Source organism: Oncorhynchus kisutch, linkage group LG10 (genome assembly GCF_002021735.2).
Source record: "Oncorhynchus kisutch isolate 150728-3 linkage group LG10, Okis_V2, whole genome shotgun sequence".
In the NCBI taxonomy this organism is placed as follows: domain Eukaryota; kingdom Metazoa; phylum Chordata; class Actinopteri; order Salmoniformes; family Salmonidae; genus Oncorhynchus; species Oncorhynchus kisutch.
In genome coordinates this window covers 15489019-15508377 of record NC_034183.2, presented here as the reverse complement: position 1 = coordinate 15508377, position 19359 = coordinate 15489019, and the positions used below count along the sequence as shown (strand labels likewise).

The 19359-nt window shown below is 43.4% G+C and overlaps 1 protein-coding gene across 7 annotated transcripts in view; it reads left to right on the top strand.

The window, feature by feature from the left end:
- LOC109897815 (protein MON2 homolog) overlaps positions 1-8920 on the top strand; it is a 63424-nt gene extending 54504 nt beyond the window's left edge. For all 7 annotated transcript variants that reach the window (XM_020492410.2, XM_020492409.2, XM_031833211.1 and 4 more), the window contains one exon: positions 8156-8920. In XM_020492410.2, the coding sequence (XP_020347999.1) occupies positions 8156-8319 (164 nt within the window). In that variant the 3' untranslated portion in view covers positions 8320-8920. The remainder of the gene's footprint in view (positions 1-8155) is intronic.
- The last annotated feature ends 10439 nt before the right edge of the window (positions 8921-19359 follow it).

Genomic DNA, 19359 nt, shown 5'->3' with positions numbered 1-19359 from the left:
GGTTGGTATATGTACCTACGGTCACTGTGGGGACGACGTCGTCAATGCACTTATTAATGAATCCGGTGACTGATGTGGTAAACTCCTCATTCCTTCGGATGAATCACGGAACATATTCCAGTCGTTGCTAGCGAAACAGTACTGTAGTTTAGCATTCGCTTCATCGGACCACTTCTGTACTGGGCACATGTTAGCTTTGTATGCGTTTCTGTGTTTTGGAGTAAAAGATGTCACATCTAGCCTCTAGTTGCGCAGGTGACAGGCTGGTAGAAATGACATAAAATGGATTTCAGTTTCCCTCATTAAAACCCCCGGCCAATAGGAGCGCCGCCTCTGGATCAGCATTTTCTTGTTTGCTTATGGCCCTATACAGCACGTTGACTGCGGTCTTAGGGCCAGTATCAGTTTGTGGTAGTAAATAGACAGCTACAAAAATAGTAAATACACTGCTCAAAAAAATAAAGGGAACACTAAAATAAAACATCCTAGATCTGAATGAATGAAATATTCTTAGTAAATACTTTTTTCTTTACATAGTTGAATGTGCTGACAACAAAATCACACAAAAATGATCAATAGAAATGAAATGTATCAACCCATGGAGGTCTGGATTTGGAGTCACACTCAAAATTATATTGGAAAATCACACTACAGGCTGATCCAACATTGATGTAATGTCCTTAAAACAAGTCAAAATGAGGCTCAGTAGTGTGTGTGGCCTCCACATGCCTGTATGACCTCCCTACAACGCCTGGGCATGCTCCTGATGAGGTGGCGGATGGTCTCCTGAGGGATCTCCTCCCAGACCTGGACTAAAGCATCCACCAACTCCTGGACAGTCTGTGGTGCAATGTGGCGTTGGTGGATGGAGCGAGACATGATGTCCCAGATGTGTTCAATTGGATTCAGGTCTGGGGAACGGGCGGGCCAGTCCATAGCATCAATGCCTTCCTCTTGCAGGAACTGCTGACACACTCCAGCCACATGAGGTCTATCATTGTCTTGCATTTGGAGGGACCCAGGTCCAACCGCACCAGCATATGGTCTCACAAGGGGTCTGAGGATCTCATCTCGGTACCTAATGGCAGTCAGGCTACCTCTGGCAGGCACATGGAGGGCTGTGCGGCCCCCCAAAGAAATGCCACCCCACACCATGACTGACCCACCGCCAAACCGGTCAAGCTGGAGGATGTTGCAGGCAGCAGAACGTTCTCCGCGGCGTCTCCAGACTCTGTCACGTGCTCAGTGTGAACCTGCTTTCATCTGTGAAGAACACAGGGCGCCAGTGGCGAATTTGCCAATCTTGGTGTTCTCTGGCAAATGCCAAACGTCCTGCACGGTGTTGGGCTGTAAGCACAACCCCCACCTGTGGACATCAGGCCCTCATACCACCCTCATGGAGTCTGTTTCTGACCGTTTGAGCAGACACATGCACATTTGTGGCCTGCTGGAGGTCATTTTGCAGGGCTCTGGCAGTGCTCCTCCTGCTCCTCCTTGCACAAAGGCGGAGGTAGCGGTCCTGCTGCTGGGTTGTTGCCCTCCTACGGCCTCCTCCACGTCTCCTGATGTACTGGCCTGTCTCCTGGTAGCGCCTCCATGCTCTGGACACTACGCTGACAGACACAGCAAACCTTCTTGCCACAGCTCGCATTGATGTGCCATCCTGGATGAGCTACACTACCTGAGCCAGTTGTGTGGGTTGTAGACTCATGCTACCACTAGAGTGAAAGCACCGCCAGCATTCAAAAGTGACCAAAACATCAGGAAGCATAGGAACTGAGAAGTGGTCTGTGGTCACCACCTGCAGACCCACTCCTTTTAAAAAATAAACATTTACCTTTATTTTACTAGGCAAGTCGGTTAAGAACAAATTCTTATTTTCAATGACGGCCTAGGAACAGTGGGTTAACTGCCTGTTCAGGGGCTGAACGACAGATTTGTACCTTGTCAGCTCGGGGATTCGAACTTGCAACCTTTCGGTTACTAGTCCAATGCTCTAACCACTAGGCTACCCTGCCACCACCCCTTTATTGGGGGTGTCTTGCTAATTGCCTATAATTTCCACCTGTTGTCTATTCCATTTGCACAACAGCATGTGAAATGTATTGTCAATCAGTGTTGCTACCTAAGTGGACAGTTTGATTTCACAGAAGTGTGATTGACTTAGAGTTACATTGTGTTGTTTAAGTGTTCCCTTTATTTTTTTGAGCAGTGTAGTATGGTCTACAGTTTATCATGAGTGAAGACTTCCTTAATATTAGAGATTGCGCACTAGCTGCTGTTAAGACACCCCTGCCCTTGAGCTTACTCGACGCTGCCGTTCTGTCTTGATGATGCATATAAAGCCCAGCTAGATGTGGTTGAACAAGGACAATATACAACTCTACAGTTCTTATGTTGCTGATCAAATTCTGTGCATTTAATGCACATAACAGTTTTGCGGTTAAATTCCCATGTACCGAATAAAGAATACAAGTTAAATGGGTTTCCATCACATTTTCAACTCTACTGATGGTTTTGCCACCTTGCTAAACCAAGGTGGCATAGCAGTTCAGACGTCTTTTGTCCTCGTCTTGTCGTGTCCTGTATATATATATATTTACAACTTTTTCACATACATTTTATTTTTATTTTCCATCAACTCATCTTCAAAACACTCTCCTGCAACCCGCCTCACCAATGTATATTTATAAAAAAGTATTATTTACCTCAGATCTGTAATCCTCCAAGAAGCTAGCCAGAAACTCCAAGAAGCTAGCCTGAAACTAGCCAGAAGCTAATCCAGAAGCTAGTTCAGAAGCTAGTTAGCTCCTTTACTGGCAAATCGTTAGTATTCAGCTAACCACGGTTTGTGGTCATCAGCTATCCTTTAGCTCGAAAATCTATCGCCAGTTCTGTACGGCGCGGCTCGGAACGGAACATACCGGACCAATTTTTCTCTCCATGTCCCTGGATTTCGACTGCTCTCTGGACATTCATACCCGGATCTCACAGCTAGCTAGCTGCTATCCGTGTGACTATCGGCCTTCGTCGATTCCGGAGCAAACATCAATTATTCCGGAGCTAGCAAGCTCCGTCAATCACTCCTGAGTTCCATCAATCACACCTGGGCTGCAGTCACCTATCCGGACCCGTTTTACTGCTTTCGCGGAGCCCCACCGGGCCTTCACAACTGGACTGCCGACGTTATCTACCCGAAGGAGTTATTCGGCTGGCTCCTGAACGCCCATCTGCGGCCTGCTAACCGTTAGCTGTCTTACCGGCTGCTATCTGAATAGACAATCGGACAATTTTTTTTATATATATATTTTTTTATTTTTTATTATTATTATTATGTTTTCTTCTTGGGCCTCTATAACTATATCTATTGTTTTTATTTTTGTTGTTGTTGTGTGATTTGGATTAATCCCCTCTACCACACGGAACCCCACTAATCTACTGACGGAACGCAAGAGGTAGCTAACAACAGACCTCCATCCTATGCTAGCTTGCTACCGATGCCCTGGCTAGCTGTCTAAATCACCAACCAACCTCTCCACTCACCGGACCCTTTTGATCACTCGACTAAGCATGCCTCTCCTTAATGTCAATATGTCTTGTCCATTTCTGTTCTGGTTAGTGTTTATTGGCTTATTTCACTGTAGAGCCTCTAGTCCTGCTCACTATACCTTATCCAACCTATTAGTTCCACCACCCACACATGCAATGACATCTCCTGGTTTCAACGATGTTTCTAGAGACAATATCTCTCTCTTCATCACTCAATACCTAGGTTTACCTCCACTATATTCACATCCTACCATACATTTGTCTGTACATTATACCTTGATGCTATTTTATCGCCCCCAGAAACCTCCTTTTACTCTATGTTCCAGACGTTCTAGACGACCAATTCTCATAGCTTTTAGCCGTACCCTTATTCTACTCCTCCTATGTTCCTCTGGCGATGTAGAGGTGAATCCAGGCCCTGCAGTGCCTAGCTCCACTCCTATTCCCCAGGCGCTCTCTTTTGACGACTTCTGTAACCGTAATAGCCTTGGTTTCATGCATGTTAACATTAGAAGCCTCCTCTCTAAGTTTGTTCTATTCACTGCTTTAGCACACTCTGCCAACCCGGATGTTCTAGCTGTGTCTGAATCCTGGCTTAGGAAGACCACCAAAAACTCAGACATTTTAATTCCAAACTACAACATTTTCAGACAAGATAGAACTGCCAAAGGGGGCGGTGTTGCAATCTACTGCAAAGATAGCCTGCAGAGTTCTGTCCTACTATCCAGGTCTGTACCCAAACAATTTGAACTTCTACTTTTAAAAATCCACCTCTCTAAAAACAAGTCTCTCACTGTTGCCGCCTGCTATAGACCACCCTCTGCCCCCAGCTGTGCTCTGGACACCATATGTGAACTGATTGCCCCCCATCTATCTTCAGAGTTCGTGCTGCTAGGCGACCTAAACTGGAACATGCTTAACACCCCAGCCATCCTACAATCTAAACTTGATGCCCTCAATCTCACACAAATTATCAATGAACCTACCAGGTACCTCCCCAAAACCTTAAACACGGGCACCCTCATAGATATCATCCTAACCAACTTCCCCTCTAAATACACCTCTGCTGTCTTCAACCAAGATCTCAGCGATCACTGCCTCATTGCCTGCATCCGTAATGGGTCAGCGGTCAAACGACCGCCACTCATCACTGTAAAACGCTCCCTGAAACACTTCTGCGAGCAGGCCTTTCTAATCGACCTGGCCGGGGTATCCTGGAAGGATATTGATCTCATCCCGTCAGTAGAGGATGCCTGGATATTTTTTTAAAATGCCTTCCTAACCATCCTAAATAAACATGCCCCATTCAAGAAATTTAGAACCAGGAACAGATATAGCCCTTGGTTCTCCCCAGACCTGACTGCCCTTAACCAACACAAAAACATCCTATGGCGTTCTGCATTAGCATCGAACAGCCCCCGTGATATGCAGCTGTTCAGGGAAGCTAGAAATCATTATACACAGGCAGTTAGAAAAGCCAAGGCTAGCTTTTTCAAGCAGAAATTTGCTTCCTGCAACACTAACTCAAAAAAGTTCTGGGACACTGTAAAGTCCATGGAGAATAAGAACACCTCCTCCCAGCTGCCCACTGCACTGAAGATAGGAAACACTGTCACCACTGATAAATCCACCATAATTGAGAATTTCAATAAGCATTTTTCTACGGCTGGCCATGCTTTCCACCTGGCTACTCCTACCCCGGACAACAGCACTGCACCCCCAACAGCAACTCGCCCAAGCCTTCCCCATTTCTCCTTCTCCCAAATCCATTCAGCTGATGTTCTGAAAGAGCTGCAAAATCTGGACCCCTACAAATCAGCCGGGCTAGACAATCTGGACCCTTTCTTTCTAAAATTATCTGCCGAAATTGTTGCCACCCCTATTACTAGCCTGTTCAACCTCTCTTTCGTGTCGTCTGAGATTCCCAAAGATTGGAAAGCAGCTGCGGTCATCCCCCTCTTCAAAGGGGGGGACACTCTTGACCCAAACTGCTACAGACCTATATCTATCCTACCGTGCCTTTCTAAGGTCTTCGAAAGCCAAGTCAACAAACAGATTACCGACCATTTCGAATCTCACCATACCTTCTCTGCTATGCAATCTGGTTTCAGAGCTGGTCATGGGTGCACCTCAGCCACGCTCAAGGTCCTAAACGATATCTTAACCGCCATCGATAAGAAACATTACTGTGCAGCCGTATTCATTGATCTGGCCAAGGCTTTCGACTCTGTCAATCACCATATCCTCATCGGCAGACTCGACAGCCTTGGTTTCTCAAATGATTGCCTCGCCTGGTTCACCAACTACTTCTCTGATAGAGTTCAGTGTGTCAAGTCGGAGGGTCTGCTGTCCGGACCTCTGGCAGTCTCTATGGGGGTGCCACAGGGTTCAATTCTTGGACCGACTCTCTTCTCTGTATACATCAATGAGGTCGCTCTTGCTGCTGGTGAGTCCCTGATCCACCTCTACGCAGACGACACCATTCTGTATACTTCCGGCCCTTCTCTGGACACTGTGTTAACAACCCTCCAGGCAAGCTTCAATGCCATACAACTCTCCTTCCGTGGCCTCCAATTGCTCTTGAATGCAAGTAAAACTAAATGCATGCTCTTCAACCGATCGCTGCCTGCACCTACCCGCCTGTCCAACATCACTACTCTGGACGGCTCTGACTTAGAATACGTGGACAACTACAAATACTTAGGTGTCTGGTTAGATTGTAAACTCTCCTTCCAGACCCATATCAAACATCTCCAATTCAAAGTTAAATCTAGAATTGGCTTCCTATTTCGCAACAAAGCATCCTTCACTCATGCTGCCAAACATACCCTTGTAAAACTGACCATCCTACCAATCCTCGACTTTGGCGATGTCATTTACAAAATAGCCTCCAATACCCTACTCAACAAATTGGATGCAGTCTATCACAGTGCAATCCGTTTTATCACCAAAGCCCCATATACTACCCACCATTGCGACCTGTACGCTCTCGTTGGCTGGCCCTCGCTTCATACTCGTCGCCAAACCCACTGGCTCCATGTCATCTACAAGACACTGCTAGGTAAAGTCCCCCCTTATCTCAGCTCGCTGGTCACCATAGCATCTCCCACCTGTAGCACACGCTCCAGCAGGTATATCTCTCTAGTCACCCCCAAAACCAATTCTTTCTTTGGCCGCCTCTCCTTCCAGTTCTCTGCTGCCAATGACTGGAACGAACTACAAAAATCTCTGAAACTGGAAACACTTATCTCCCTCACTAGCTTTAAGCACCAACTGTCAGAGCAGCTCACAGATTACTGCACCTGTACATAGCCCACCTATAATTTAGCCCAAACAACTACCTCTTTCCCAACTGTATTTAATTTTAACTTATTTATTTATTTTGCTCCTTTGCACCCCATTATTTTTTTATTTCTACTTTGCACATTCTTCCATTGCAAAACTACCATTCCAGTATTTTACTTGCTATATTGTATTTACTTTGCCATCTTGGCCTTTTTTGCCTTTACCTCCCTTCTCACCTCATTTGCTCACATTGTATATAGACTTGTTTATACTGCATTATTGACTGTATGTTTGTTTTTACTCCATGTGTAACTCTGTGTCGTTTTATCTGTCGAACTGCTTTGCTTTATCTTGGCCAGGTCGCAATTGTAAATGAGAACTTGTTCTCAACTTGCCTACCTGGTTAAATAAAGGTAAAATAAAAAAAATATTAAAAAAATAAAAAAATAAGACCCTCAATATTTATTGGAAGGAGCATCAAGCTCATCGTGCACTTTTACCACCCGTTGAAGTTCATCATACCTTATTTAATCTGTAGCCTAATAAATTGCATGCTTTCCTGAGTCGTAGTCGGACGACCACACGAGATGTCATTGCGTGACTTCCAAGTTTACTTTCGATATGATGGTTATTATATAAATATTTGCAGATAAAGATGATTCCACCACCATTTTTTCACATAATTAATTTTACAGACACATAAAGATCCCGCCTTGTCTAGCGTATTTAGTGTTGTCGACATTTGGAAAGTTTGCCTGTCGTGAAATGTTTTATCCGAAATGTACTTTAATCACATAATAAGGTTGGATGGAAACCTGGTTTCAATCATTATTAATTTGTGTCACAGTACAATGGGGAATGTTTGCAAATGCAATTTATATCTGATTTGTGTGTACCCTGTTAGGTCAATTTACAATGTTTGATTTTTGGAATCAGAGGCAAAAGTAAGGCATTCAAAGTGCCCTTGAGGTTGTTTATAACCTCATTTATCCAGACAAAAAGTCATTTATATTTCCCTCTGGCTTTCCATAAAAATAATGATTTATTTAATTGCTTTCTCTCTCACATCTGTCTCTGTGGCTCTCTCCTTTCCCCTCCTCTCCCTTCCTTCTCCCTCTGCGTCTTCTTCCCTTTCCTCTTCTCCTCTGCCATCCTCTCCATTCCACTCCTCCCGTCTTCTCCTCTGCCCTCCTCTTCTCTCCTTCTCACTCTTCTGTCCACCTTCCTCTCCTCTGCCCTCCTTCCTCTCCTATCCCCACATTGCATCTCTTTTGCCTTTCCCTTTCCCCACCGCATTCCATGCTGTGTGTGTGTTCTACAGTGGATGGGACCACGTGGGCCCAGGTCATTGCACTGTATCCTACCCTGGTGGAGTGCATCACCTGCTCCTCCTCTGAGGTCAGCTCAGCGCTGAAGGAGGCCATGGGGCCCTTCAAAGACTTTATGCAGCCCCCTGTCTCCAGAGTTCCAAACGGAGAGTCCTGACTGTTCCAACCCCTTTTTATAATGAAGGAATTCATAATGAATGTGTCCTCCTGAGACCCAAACACACACTTCTTCACACAAGTGGATGGAAGGATAGACGGACAGACTCTTTTACTTCATATGAGCCCATCTAACAGACAGTAACCAGTGGCAACTGAACTCCCCCGGCAACTGCTCGGTCCACAACGACAACTCTGACTTGCTACACACGACATCATCAATGTATGCTTCTAATACACGCTGGTTGATACCACCTCTCATTCTGACTGGCTGGACTTGTGTATTAACTGCTACAGTAAAACAATTGCAGTGTTTTCGTTTGTTTTATTTTGATTTCTTGAAAAGAGTCGATGTACAGTGTGTGGTTAGTGTTGATGTAATTAAGAAAAAACTAAAAGTACTGGGGCTATATGGACCTTTAAAAAGATTGAGAGGGGGAAAGATGATTACCTTTTTGTGAAGTTTTTAACATCTAGGATTTTATTCCAAGTCTTACTGTAACATTCCATGTCATCTTTTAGCTGACCTGAGAAGGGTACTTGTCTGTATAAAATAAATGGGAGAGTTCTACAAACAATTAAATTATTTATGTTTGTGCCTCTGTGATGTCCTGTCCTTAACCCTGTAATTGACTTGTATGTTGCTCTGTGTCATTTTCTTAAGCATCTGAGATTGTGGCAGAGCTTGCTGACTTGAGTGTAGAAAATACATTTCCCACAATCCTAAACGACTAACCTGAATCATTTTTTGGGAAATGACATATCAGAGGAATTCTGATGAATGAGTGTGGACATAGAATGAGGACTAAGAATACTAGAAGGTCAGGGAGATGGTCATCCATGGTTTGCCAGTGATGTGATAAGATATTGTGTAAAATAATTCATATTAAAAATATATCTTCACTGTATGTTTGTTAGCTAGCTAGTCAGACAGTTTTAGGAATAATTCCATAATTAGAAATATCAACTGCAAATATGCCTACATTCCATTCAAACAAATGCTGTCAATCTACAGCCATACACTGGCTCAAATCAGTTGTCTAAGTCCTATCACCAAGTTGTAAATGCAACAAGTCCTGATATTGTATCATATAACACTCAACGCTTTCCAAGAAAGACCATAAAATGTTACGTTTTTTGTTTACCATATTTTAGAATCTTTTTACAGAAAATGTGTATACAACCTGTATAAACTGTATTTATAGTTATATGACAATATTTTAGGTTGACAATAATTCTATTAGACACATTTTTGATATTACTTTTATTTTTCTGCATAAGTAAATCAGGATTGTGCCTCTACTGCCTTCATTCCAATGAGACTGGTTTGGATTTCTCCCTAACCAATATGGCTGCCATTTTCAGTCCTTTCTGGAACTTTGAGGGTTTATGACAAATCCCCTCTAGTAATTTAATAGTATAATGCTATGTATAAAACTGCACATTTTCTCTGTTCCCCGAGCCAAAAACAATAAGATATCCCGATATTATCGAGCAACGCAAGAATTATATTTGGTTGCGACCATGTACCTTCTTCCTCACGGTAACAGTCGCGAAATGCTTGTGAAGTCTTCCATTCTTGCGACAAACTGGATCTTGAGGTTAGGTCATATGAGGGAAACGACCGCAGGTTGTCTGGTGCACAGGGGAAAGGGGAGGAGTAGACTGGGGGAGGTCTTGGGCGGGGTTTCCCCTCATATTTCAACTCTGCCCATGATACGACCGTCTGCTCACTGCTCAGGAGATCAGATGAACATAACCAGCCCCAAGCGCCTGGAACCGTACGTATAAGGTCGGAATTATAGAAGAAAAATGTATTCGTTATAATTGGCAGTTGTGATTTCTGCTATTTCAGTGTGTTTCTATCGGCATTTGACCATGTACTGGCTGAGGTAGTAGTTTGTGCTGTTGGTTGGGTTATGACATTTCCCGCTATGGAGATGACTGCGCAAGCTACTGCCTTGCCAGTGCTGGTATTCGACTTCACGCCGAGGATTTTCCTGTTTATTTGCTTTAAAAGGTAAATCTAAATATATGATGTTAATGTTATAACAGCTACGTTGTTACAATGGAGCTGTGAAAGTGGTCTAGCCGCTGTATTGTTATATTGTTGCAACATTCCTTCCGTTTTGTCTTGGCTATGAAGGTTCCAGAAGTGGCAGCAGTTATGGTTTTTAACTCAAATAAAATGCTATTCAAGGGGGGAAAGCTGCCTGTGTGTAATTTTGAGCATTTCACATTTCATCGATTTAAAAAAAAAAATAAAAAAAAGATTTGGTTGCATTTTTAAAATGTGATATTATCTAGGCTGCCATGAATGCTTTTCCGGCAAAAATAGATACTCATTTTCAATAAAGGGTGATTGTACACCAGGGATAAAAATGTGAAGCAAAGAAGTATTTTTATATATACAGCTATTTGGTTTTACCCTTAGGCAAAGTGCTGCGTCTCTCTTCAATCTGGAAAGCATGTATGATGGGTGATGGATAGTGCTGTTGCTATGAAGAGAGAGCGAGTTGTGACGTGGCTCCTTTACTGCCCACTGGTAAAACTGGCCTGCTTACAGCCTACAGACAGCCAGCCAGAAAATCCTAGGTATATGGCTAACCATGACGTCCTTTGTTGATGTTTAGCATACGTTAAGTCACTGGTGAGTGGTAGATATACTCCAACACGTGACACCTTATTGTACGTAAACGTCTAAAGGCAGTTGGCCAATTTTAGCCAAGGCACGTTGATAGAAAAATGTGCAGCGTTATACAGTGTTGTTCCTTTGGCACAACTGACTGACCTCGTAGTCTGATGACTCAATTAAATCATCATCAGATGTGCCACAGACAGGCACAGTATGTAAACTACTGTACGGAGAACTTACGCATGATCCAGCTTGCTAATGCTGCTCAGCACAGGCTTTACCATGTGTTTCTAAACTGAGTTGTGACTGTCTGGCTGGCTGCAGTTTACTGATATGGGTCATGCATTGTGAGTTACCCTTTTAAACCCTAACTGAGATAGCTAGCTGCTGGCCAACTGTACACAGTATCATCTGCCTGCCCTGTGCTGTGCTGAGTCCTGAATCAGTATGGCAGCCGAGTCTCGTGGTGGATGGGGATGGAGACTGGCCTGGGTAATGCGTCCCTGAAACTGCAGGAGTTCAGAGCTGCCAGTCTCAGCCGAGACCGTGGCTGTGTGAAATGGCACCCTATTCCCTATATAGTGCACTACTTTTGACCAAAGCCCAATGGGTCATGGTCAAAAGTAGTGCACTATATAGGGAATAGGGTGCCAGACAGACTGTTTTGCTCTGTGAAGCTGCTGTGCTGACTGAAGATTGGATCCTACTACACTTGACCTTCCTACACTGACAAGCTGCAATATTTACCTGGGCAGGTTTATGTTAACAACTTGGGGCAATTTCTTTTCACACCAGCACCTTTTTAGTATTGGGGCTTTGGAAGGGTAGTGTGTGGAGAATACAGTATTCTGCAGGGCCATGACTGGCTGCCTCCCTTTGCCCATTTCTGTCCCTTCATGATCCCCAGATGATGTCGTCCACTTCAGAGGTAACAACAACTATATTGAACACTCATTTACTTGTCTTGACTTATGTAACCCTTAGTTTCCATCTCTTTTGCATACACTGACTGAGCTGGCTGCACCATTCCCATCAGTACTGATATAACATGGAAGAAGTGTTGTGAGAGCAGACTTTCCCCTTGTCCTGAGTGTGTCTCACAGATGGTACAGTGAGTGAAGGAGCAGTCAGAAAGAAGCCGTGAGGATAGCTGTATGGTAATGTAGGAGTTATGGAGCCTCTCTAGCTTGGCCTATCCAGACCCAGTCATCCATCTTGTGTGGAGGTTCCCATTTGAGTCGGCTGCAGATAAATCCGCTTCAGGCCGTTCAGGCCCCAAGGCAGTAAATTAGAGCCACTTCCCGGTGGAAAATCAGCCTGCTCCCTCCGATGATTATCGTCACAGCTGCATCCTGGAACGGATCCGGCTGCCGCAGCCTCCACTGCCGCACCTTCCTCTGTCGGACCGGACAGGACCATCTGCCTCTGGGTGTGAACTACACACCCCACATGCCTTTACATTGCACAACACTGTAACACTAGTCAATGAAAAATGTTTCCTAAGACAAGTCCATATGGACTGTTCCTCTCAAAGCACCAAAATAACAAGGGTTACACATAGACAAAAGGAAAAACCGTGGCGGCAATCCAAGAAAAATGTGAAGTCTATCATTTTTAAAACTTTTTTGTAAGCTGTAGTTCCTTTCTGGCCTTGTAGCTGATTCTGCAGGTCGAGGCAGTGGTTTCATGCCTTCACCAGAGTATAGTGCTACATCAACACTGGTACTGTAACTCATGTCATTTGCAGTGCATCATTACCACTTACAGGGTGAGAAGGGGGATGCTGGTTTTCCCAGCTGCTAATGCCTCAGCTAGGCCGTGAACCTGTAGTGTGTAGCGTTGACTTACAGCACAAACCCAAGTGGACGTAATGATATAGTGCATCTCTCCTGAACAAAAATATAAACGCAAGATGGAATGTTATCCCATGTTTCGTGAGCTGAAGTAAAAGATCTCAGATATTTTCCATACGCACAAAGAGCTTATTTCACTCAAATGTGCATAAATTTGTTAACATCCCTGTGAGTGAGCATTTGATCCTTTGTCAAGATAATTTCTCCATCTGATAGGTGTGGCATATCAAGAAGCTGATTAAACAGCATGGTCATTACACAGATGCACCTTGTGCTGGGGACAATAAAAGGCCACTCTAAAATATACAGTTTTGTCACACAACACAATTCCAGAGATGTCTCAAGTTTTGAGGGAGCATGCAATTGGCATGCTGACTGCAGGAATGTCCACCAGAGCTGTTGCCAGATATTTAAGGTTCATTTCGCTACCATAAGCTGCCTTCAACTTCATTTTAGAGAATTTGGCAGTACATCCCACCAGCCTCACAACCGCAGACCACATGTAATCACGCCAGCCCAGGACCTCCACATCCAGCTTCTTCATCTGCAGGGTCGTTTGAGGGGGGTTCTGAGGAGTATTTCTGTCTGTAATAAATGCTTTTTGTGGGGAAAAATGTATTCTGATTGGCTGGGTCTGGCTCCCAAGTGGATGTGCCTCTGCCCAGTCATGTGAAATCCATAGATTATTAGGGCCTAATGAATTTATTTCAATTGACTGGTTTCCTTATATGAACAGTAATGCAGCAAAATCTTTGAAATTGTTGAATGTTGCATTTTTGTTCAGTATAATAACTCAGTGAAACAATAAGGAACTGTAAACACAGTCTATCTACTCTTACTAAATGATTCTGCTCATAGCTCACATGCCTTACATGTGAAACATTTGGTCCTTTACACCAACTCTGCTCCTATTTCCCTTTAGCTTTCCTCTCAATATCTACCCAGTTTCCCTATACAGTCATTGATCCAGTTATTGGTGGTAAAGGTGCTTACTGTGTGTGCTTACTACCTCATCGCATTCACAGTGGCAGGCAGGGATGATGAGTATGGACCCTTGTCTTGCCCAGTCAGCTAACTACTATCTTGGTTACTTCTGTCCTCTGCTTCGGTGCCATGTGATGACCTTGGAAAAAACAACCCACCCACAGACAGGGCTGACTAACTGTGTCATCGCTGCCTTACAATCTGGACCACACACATACGCGTGGGGAGAGTAGGAGTGGACTGCCAGATCAATGCTGGCCTGACTATGGGAATTGGTGGGAATTTGTGGAGTAAGGGTTGTATGGACCAGATGGCTCTCAGACTCCTGCAGAGGACCTGGGAGTGTCAGACACAGCACTTTGAGATCCACTACAGATTGCGTGTGTTTGCGTTCGAGCATGCGTGCATGTATACGTGGGTGGATGGGTGTGTGTTTCTTTTAATCACTGTGGCCAGATAAGACTTCTGGAATACAGTTATGCAGTGAGTTAATTCCACAAGAACAATACTGTTATAGTAATGGTCACTGGTGGTCCATAAACCCTCACTACTCTCCACAACCTCATTCAATATGATTCCACTAATCAAACATGCATTTACTCAGAAACAAGATGGCAGCAAGCAGTGAATTAAGTGTATGCTTTCTCAAAAAATGAATGATGTGTTTGATAATACAATATTTAGAGGGTTAAAGATCCATTATGATAGGCTGCCTCAACATTCCAGAACATTTCCTGGAGTGTTCAGTTCTGAATAATAACTCACCAGCCAGGTGGAAAACTTGCAGTTCAGCAAAGGCTGACTAATTGGTCTAAAGTCTAAACTATTCCATCTACGAACTTCAGGTGTGGTAAGACTCCTTTCTCTTATTGCCACACTCTCTTCAATCCTGTATTAGGCTGCGTTTACACAGAGCCCAATTCAAATATTTTCCACTAATTAGTCTTTTGACCAATCACATCAGATCTTTTCACATCAGAGCTAATCTGATTGGTGAAACAAAAACTGAATTGGGCTGACTGTGTAAGTGTACAACTTGGCTTGTTCTCTGGAATACAAAGCGGAATTTTCTGAATCAGTGGAATCCATCCAAATTGAATATTAGCCTTCATCTCAAATGCAGTTGGACTCAAGTACATTTCCCATTTATGAATATTGACATATGTGGAACTTTACTTTCAGACAGGTCAAGGACATAATATTCTAAACTTTCTCTCTGTGGTGTAGTATGCTCAGACAATACGCTTTATAAAGCTCAAATGTATGTACACTGAACAAAAATATGAACACAACATATAAAGTGTTGGTTGCATGTTTTATAAACTGAAATAAAAGATCCCATAAATGTGCCATATGCACAAAAAGCTAATTTCTCTCAAATGTTGTGCATAAATTAGTTTACATCCCTGTTAGTGAGCATTTATCCTTTACCTAGATAATCCATCCACCTGGCAGGTGTGGCATAAGAAGCTGATTAAACAGCATGATCATCACACAGGTGCACCTTATGGTGGGGACAAAAGGCCACTCTAAAATGTGAGGTTTTGTCACACAACACAATGCCACAGATATATCAAGTTGAGGGAGTGGGCAATTTGCATGCTGACTGAAGGAATGTCCACTAGAGCTGTTGCCAGAGAATTTAATGTTACTTTCTCTAGCGTAGCCTAGTGGTTAGAGCGTTGAACTAGTAACCGGAAGGTTGCGAGTTCAAACCCCCGAGCTGACAAGGTACAAATCTGTCGTTCTGCCCCTGAACAGGCAGTTAACCCACTGTTCCCAGGCTGTCATTGAAAATACAAATGTGTTCTTAACTGACTTGCCTGGTTAAATAAAGGTTTAAAAAAATATATATATATATATATATATAATATGTTAAAAAAAAATATATATATATAAATAAGCCACCACCAACTTCATTTTAGAGAATTTGGCAGTATGTCCAACCGGTCTCACAGACCACGTGCATCGTGTTATGTGGGCGAGCGGTTTCCTGATGTCAACGTTGTGAACAGAGTGCCCCATGGTGGCTGTGGGATTATGGTACGGACAACGAACACAATTGCATTTTAGATACTGTGACGAGATCCTGAGGCCCATTGTCATACTATTTATCCGCCGCCATCACCTCCTGTTTCAGCATGATAATGCACGGCCCCATGTCGCAAGGATCTGTAAACAATTCCTGGAGGCTGAAAAAGTCCCAGTTCTTCCATGGCCTGCATACTCACCAGACATATCACCCATTGAGCATGTTTGGGATGTTCTGGATCAACGTCTACGGCAGCGTGTTCCATTTCCCGCCAATATCCAGCAACTTCGCACAGCCATTTTAGAGGAGTGGAACAACATTCCACAGGCCACAATCAACAGCCTCAACTCTTTGAGAAGGTGTGTCGCACTACATGAGGGACATGGTGGGCACAACAGATACTGACTGGTTTTCTGATCACACCCCTTCATTTTTTATTTTTTAAAGTATCTTCGATCAACAGATGCATATCTGTATTGCCGGTCATGTGAAATCCATAGATTGGCCATTTGAAATAAATGAATTCTGCCCTATTTCCATATATGAACTGTAACTCAGTAAGTCTTTGAAATTGTTGTATGTTGCGTTTATATTTTTGTTCAGTATAGACATTGACAAAAATATATTACATACAAACCCGAAGATGTGGGCAGTTGCATGGGTATCATACGATCCCCCAGTCTCTCACAAGCCTTCCTTTCTCCCTCGCAGAAGCTTCATCTGCCAGTTGGGGATTTGTTCTAACTGATCGGCCTACCCATCACCCCATGGGACTCTGACAGGGAGTTGAGTATCATGACACTGTGTCACAATGAGTGCACTGAGGGCACAGACACACCAGGGTGCCCCTGCTAAGCTGCTCTAGTTCCCTGGCTGTGTGTGATTGGTGGTGGTGGGGAGGCGGGGGCAGTGCTGTGATGGGTTATTTCTCAATTCATATTCCCCTCGATTCCTCAAATGCATTAGAGAAAAAGGTCTGAGGGGAGGGACCTTGAACCTACTCTTCCAATACAGGTAAGAAAAAGGCAAGGAGTCACCATGTGAGGAATAACAGAAAGACAAATGGAGAGCCCTGGTAACAGAGCATCCAGCCAGTCGACCGCCTCCCTCCCTCCAGATGTCTGCTCCCCCAGGGGCCCAACCTGCCATACAGGGCTCACTAGAGCACTGCTCTACCCAGGAATCAATCACCCCCTCTTGTAGCACCTTCCATCTGTCTAAAGCAAAACACTTAGTGCAGTCTGGGGATTGAGAGCTGAACACTAGACAAAGGCTTCCGACATCAGTATGTCTACTGTATCCATCTGATATATAGAACTATCTAAATCTGTTGTGGTAAATACTGTAGACACAATGGTACTTTGTGTTAATGAGTGTACCCTTTGTAAACAGTTCCTTATGAAACATTTACAAGAAAAGGCTTCAGAATCAGCTCATAGTATTTTTAATCCATTTGAAAAGCAATCCTTCAAATTATTTTCTTTGCATTTTCCAAAACATTACAAATGCCTGTTTCCTTCATTTCTTTACTTGGGGCTTAAGAACCATGTAGAGCACATACAGTAGTACAAAGGAGAGAATTGTTCTAGAAGTATCCTTTACATTTTATTTACAATTATGTTTACATTCTGCTTCAGGCTCTATTCAATACATACAGTTGAATTCGGAAGTTTCCATACACTTAGGTTTGAGTCATTAAAAATCATTTTTCATCCACTCAACAAATTTCTTGTTAACAAACTATCGTTTTTGCAAGTCGGTTAAGACATCTACTTTGTGCATGACAAGTCATTTTTCCAACAATTGTTTACAGACAGATTATTTCACTTAATCACAATTCCAGTGGGTCAGAAGTTTACATACACTTGGTTGAATGGCTTTAGAAGCTTCTGATAGGCTAATTGACATAATTTGAGTCAATTGGAGGTGTACATGTGGATGTATTTCAAGGCCTACCTTCAAACTCAGTGCCTCTTTGCTTGACATCATGGGAAATTCAAAAGAAATCAGCCAAGACCTCAGAAAAAAAATTGTAGACCGCCACAAGTCTGGTTCATCCTTGAAAGCAATTTCCAAACGCCTGAAGGTACCACCTTCATCTGTACAAACAATAGTACGCAAGTATAAATACCATGGGACCGCGCAGCCCTTATACCGCTCAGGAAGGAGACGCGTTCTGTCTCCTAGAGATGACCGTACTTTGTGGCGAAAAGTGCAAATCATTCCCAGAACAACAGCAAAGGACCATGTGACGATGCTGGAGGAAACAGGTACAAAAGTATCTATATCCACAGTAAAACGTGTCCTATATCGGCATAACCTGAAAGAACGCTCAGCAAGGGAGAAGCCACTGTTCCAAAACCGCCATAAAAAAGCCAGACTATGGTTTGCAACTGCACATGGAGAAATGTCCTCTGGTGAAACAAAAATAGAATTGTTTGACCATAATGACCATCGTTATGTTTGGAGGAAAAAGGGGGAGGCTTGCAAGCCGAAGAACACCATCCCAACCGTGAAGCACAGGGGTGGCAGCATCATGTTGTGAGGGTGCTTTGCTGCAGGAGGGTCTGGTGCACTTCACAAAATAGATGGCATCATGAGGCAGGAAAATTATGTGGATATATTGAAGCAACGTCTCAAGGCATCAGTCAGGAAGTTAAAGCTTGGGTCGCAAATGGGTCTTCCAAATGGACAATGACCCCAAGCATACTTCCAACGTTGTGGCAAAATGGCTTAAGGACAACAAAGTCAAGGTATTGGAGTGGCCATCACAAAGCCCTGACCTCAATCCTATAGAAAATGTGTGGGCAGAACTGAAAAAGTGTGTGCAAGCAAGGAGGCCTACAAACCTGACTCAGTTACACAAGCTTTGTCAGGACGAATGGGCCAAAATTCACCCAACTTATTGTGGGAAGCTTGTGGAAGGCTACCTGAAACGTTTGACCCAAGTTAAACAATTTAAAGGCAATGCTACCAAATACTAATTGAGTGTGTAAACTTCTGACCCACTGGGAATGTGATGAAAGAAATAAAACATTCCCTCTACTATTATTCTGACATTTCACATTTAAAAGTAAAGTGGTGATCCTAACTGACCTAAGACAGGGAATTTCTACTTGGATTAAATATCAGGAATTGTGAAAAACTGAGTTTAAAATGTATTTGTCTAAGGTGTATGTAAACTTCCGACTTCAACTGTATTGAGTAAGTTTAGCGTTACAGTGTGATTGAAATGTAAAGCCAATGTTCCCACGCTAGCAGAGACTGCATTCACGGTAAACACTGCTTAAATCGGCTCAATTGGAAATCATCTTTACATTTCTATCACACAATCTGTAACGCTTCTGTGATCCAGACTGAATAGAGCCCTGGGCCTCTTTCTGCAATGTTTTGAGCAGGTCAGTCATAGAGAAATAGATGAGTAAAGTTTGTGTTATCAGAACAAAAACACTTTGAAACAGATTTAAAATAAACATGCCAAATACATTAAAAGGAACAGAGACACATTAACATGGATTAGGCCATGACTAGACTAGT